The sequence below is a fragment of the Agrilus planipennis genome, unplaced genomic scaffold (assembly GCF_000699045.2).
Source record: "Agrilus planipennis isolate EAB-ADULT unplaced genomic scaffold, Apla_2.0 scaffold130, whole genome shotgun sequence".
NCBI lineage: Eukaryota > Metazoa > Arthropoda > Insecta > Coleoptera > Buprestidae > Agrilus > Agrilus planipennis.
Genome location: NW_020438925.1, coordinates 288126 through 292416, shown reverse-complemented (window position 1 = coordinate 292416; position 4291 = coordinate 288126). Strand labels below are relative to the sequence as shown.

At 32.8% G+C, this 4291-nt stretch overlaps 2 protein-coding genes across 2 annotated transcripts in view; both read right to left on the bottom strand.

Moving 5' to 3' along the window:
• Positions 1 to 2417, bottom strand: part of LOC108736514 (slit homolog 1 protein) — a 31595-nt gene extending 29178 nt beyond the window's left edge. The window contains exons 1-2 of the mRNA XM_025974021.1: positions 2353 to 2417; positions 2140 to 2266 (exon numbers count right to left, since the gene is read on the bottom strand). Of these exons, the coding sequence (XP_025829806.1) occupies positions 2140 to 2266; positions 2353 to 2417 (192 nt within the window). The remainder of the gene's footprint in view (positions 1 to 2139; positions 2267 to 2352) is intronic.
• Positions 2418 to 2763: 346 nt separating this feature from the next.
• On the bottom strand, positions 2764 to 3168 carry LOC112904305 (msx2-interacting protein-like). Its single transcript, XM_025974018.1, has 2 exons — positions 3126 to 3168; positions 2764 to 3058 (listed from the first exon to the last, which is right to left on the bottom strand). The coding sequence occupies exons 1-2, from the start codon at positions 3135 to 3137 to the stop codon at positions 2831 to 2833; spliced, it is 240 nt and encodes a 79-aa protein (XP_025829803.1). The 5' UTR covers positions 3138 to 3168; the 3' UTR covers positions 2764 to 2830.
• Positions 3169 to 4291: the final 1123 nt, after the last annotated feature.

Genomic DNA, 4291 nt, shown 5'->3' with positions numbered 1-4291 from the left:
TTAGTGAATTTGAATAACCTTACGCTAAAGTAATTCTCCAGAGTTCAAGTTACTTATTATAAAAGTTTGAAATTTCTGGTAGCTTTTTTTCTGTTAATAAAAATAAATTTAATCTGTTCGGTTAACGAATCTCCATAAAATGGCGTGTAAAATTACAATTTTTTAAAATTTCAATAACCTTTTAACGGTTTAGTGAATCGATTTGTAATTTTTACAGGAGTTTTAGAATTGAATCAGGAACACTCTTCCAAATTTTTATTTGTCTCGTAGCATTCAAACATCCTTAAGAAGGTCTTCTTAAAGAAACTACGTGTCGTGTGGAAAAGAAATAAGGCAACTGGATAATTGAATCCTTTGAAGTCCATATGATCAAATGTCTTTTAAAATGAACAAAACAATTTTAGCACATAATTAAAATTACTAATTGTCACCACAACAAACTATATTTGATAAATATTTTTCGTAAAATGGTTAGAAACATCTTTTCGCAGCCTTTTTGTTTAAACAAACAAACGACTGAGCTGAATTTGATAAAATTTCTTTCAGATCATACCAACGTTAATACACTTCAGTTGGCACCTCAACGAAGTCGACATTAGTTTTGGTTCATTTCTTTTCAAAAGGATCGTACATATACTGAAGAGGTTACTGTGAATCGTAAAATTCTGTTGAACATTTTGATTTCTGTTTTCGATTTCATTAAAAAATTAATTTCTTAATAAAAACTTTTTAGAATTTTGCTATGTATGTAGCCAATAAAAAAAACGACAGAACAAATGGGCTTTGAGGCAATAACTTTCATGGCTTTATCAGGAAAAATAGTAACATGTTCTGGATCATTTTCGACTCGTACAAAGTTGAGGGTGAAGTTGAAAGGGAGAATAAAAAAATTTTATCAATATGTTAATGTGAGTTAATTTTTACCATTACAGATAACCTCAAATTAATCGGGAAAACATTAATTCACTTTAATATATTGAAATTAACTCTATAAAAATTCTTCTAAATGCCTCAACTAATATGTATGATCTCGCAAAAAAATTGAATTCTGTTCCGAATTCGAAAATGTTAAAGTGTTTTCAAAATGTGACAACCTTTCTGCTAATTTTTGCATACATATTACGCAAAAATAACTCATGCTGTAGTTTCAGATTCTTCACAACATTATGTGAAAATAACAAAGCACTATAGATAAGTTTAAGGAGGATAATGAAAAATAAACTATAAAAAATGTTTTGGGATGAAAAGAAAATAACTTTTTGAACGCCATAAAATGAAATTTAAATGTAGAATTCGGGAATGTGTATATTCTGAAATTATTCTTATCTGAACTCATCCCTATCATTCTACTGTATTTTATCGGTAAAGTTAATTCTTCACGTATGTGTAGATATGTATATTTATTTAGATCACCTTTTATTTTAATGATACGTATATTCCCTTTTTATCTGCTTTGTCATACGTAGTTTTTAGTCATACGTAAGGACGGATTCTGATTGTCATAGTAATTTTGATTTACATTTGGATTCTAGGCAGGCACAATATACAACAGACGTTAAATGAGTTCTGTTATTGGACTACGGCACCGATTGGATGTAAAATTACATACACGTTACCAATAAATTCACGTTTCAATTCGTAATTGTATCACAAAATAGCTGCTACGAATTTCGTGAATTGAGTTAGAATTAAGTTGTAGGTACTCAAATTCCAAAAAGATAATAGGAATCTGTAGTAGTAATTTAAAACAAGAGATATTTTAACCAGAAATAACGAACACGTAAATTATGTAAAGTTCAATAAATACGCCTCAGGTTTAGCCACTCATCAAATTGAATAAATAAAAGCAATCTTAAAATATTACATCATTTAAAAGGGGTTCCAAGACTGGTTATGAAATTTTAGAAATAAAAAAAGTTAAACAGAAAAATAAAAATATCACCAACGATCAACTAGATTTTGGCAATAATCCCCTATGGAACCCAAACATTGTTCAACTCCCACCCTCTTAGGATGAACTATAAATTAATTTAGTTATTGTTTGTTAATTAGTATAGTTTTTGTTACTCCTGAAGATGCCCTTATAAGACGAAATTTGTCAAACAAACTCTAATTGTCACAAAAAAAAATGAGACTTACCTCTTCAGCAACCTCTTTTACTTCTCCGTTCTTTTCACTTTCTTTGTTTGGTTTCGGCTTGTCTTTCCTCGAAAACGAAATGCTCCTAAACGACCACTTTTTCTTTTTCGTCTTTTCTTTGTTCTTTCTACTGTTATCACCGTTTTCTTCCACTTTATCTGTTGACTCGTTAGACTTTTCTTCGGGGGTGGTCACTTCGTTGGTTTGTTCTACCGTATGATTAGTGGCGTCACCTGCTTCCGGTGCTGTTGCTTCTTCGGCCTCTGTCGCAATACCATTTTCACCGCCTGACAATTCTTTCGCTTCTTTCTGTTCAGATTCTTTGGCCGTTTCTTCTTTATCCTGAAATAATGGAAACTACCCTAAGTAAAGATGAAGTGGATACTAAGATTCGTTAGTAAAACTCACACCACAAAATAAAAATAAATTGTTGTAAAGACAGGATTAGACTGTCCCTTTTGATTGGCACCGACTCCAAAAATAACTGATTATAAATTGTAAATGTATGTAAGTATCAATGATTTTGTCGATTGTTTTGTAATGCACTTTGCTTTGAAGTAATTAATATATTATTTTCTAGTCTTGAAGTCGGTTTTAGGTTTTTTTCCTGAAATAGGATATTCTGGTTTTAACTTCTCTTTCATTAAGTATTGCAATTGTTATTTCTTTTGTAAAAACATTGTTAATTTCGTTATAAAAAGAAACTTGAATACACTACCTGCATCTTTCTTGCAACACCTTCTACTTGAGGAGGTTCAAGTCTCATTCTCTGGAATATTCTTAAAGGCGGTGTGGAGCCATCTATGTTTTTTGGTAAACTACACTTAGCCACCTGTTCGTTGCCCGAAACAAAATACATTTGTACTGCTGCCTGATCGTTTTTAAGAGCCAGAAGTCCTTGCCACATACAAGGGTATTGCTGTGAAAAAAAAAACAATACGGTTTTAATATGCAAATCGACGGAAACTAGAAATACTAGAACTAACCTTAAGTAGCATGAGAAGACTTTCAGCTTGAGGGGGCACTTGACTTGCANAAAAATAGGCGAGATAGGTTGGTAGGACACCTTCTCAGGCATGAAGGTCTAGTCAGAGACATATTAGAGGCAGAAACAGGAGTTAGAAGGGGTAGAGGTAGACCTAGATTAGATTACTGTTTGCAAATAGTTAAGGATGTGGGTTGTTCTAGTTTTAGGGAAATGCGAAGTTGAGCTCAGGATAGGAAAGAGTGGAGGTGCGTGTCCAACCAGTCTTAGGACTGATGACCTTATGATGATGATGATGATGACATAGAGGAGTAGTATTTTATATGGGTATCATAAAAATAAAGCAATTCTGCTTTAGCACTTTTTCTTAAATTCATCAATCGCCTTTTTGTTTTCGTCTTCACTGAGTTAGTGTGCAACAAAATCGGCAAAATCGTAAAGCAAAGAGAAGACATCGATATATCCAAGTACGTAATAAACAAAAATCATTTCCAAAATATCTCCGAAGCCTGGAAAGGTAAGGCCTTTAGTTGATGCCTTTGTTGTTTAAAAACAGTTATTGGAGGTGATTGACGTTTATATTATATTCTGGAATGTTTATTTTTTAAGAAAACTAAATTAGATTTTTTTGTACGCATGAGCTACGGAAGTGGCAGCTACTCTATTTCGCCTCCTTTTCCTATGGCCTTCTAATCCAATATCGCCGAATGTATGTTTCATTTTTGATAGCAAGGAAAAAATAAGTTAAATTCAAGATCCTGAAAAAGATCGCATTTTGTGTTACTAATGAAGAGAAAGTGTTGCATAGTGGTATTAGTCGCTAACTGAAACTTGTTCAAATTACACTTGCACTCCGGTAATTCGTGGGTATAAAAATGATTTACAGAGTTATCACATGTCAAAACTGTCGGGAACTTTGAGCACATAAAGAACCAGCTTATTGCTACACATAATAAAGAAACTTGTTGTTCAATTCGGTATTTTCATATATACGTAAATATTTTATTATGTAAGTATATTACGAGGGTGGATTGATAAGTTTCCGGCCTAACCAAGAGATGACGCCACTAGGCCTACCTTGAGGTGACATTCTATAGTACCATCCTTGGATAGCTTGTAGCTATAGTTTCAGCCCGATCTCCTTGCTAGTGTAGGTTTGACAGCACG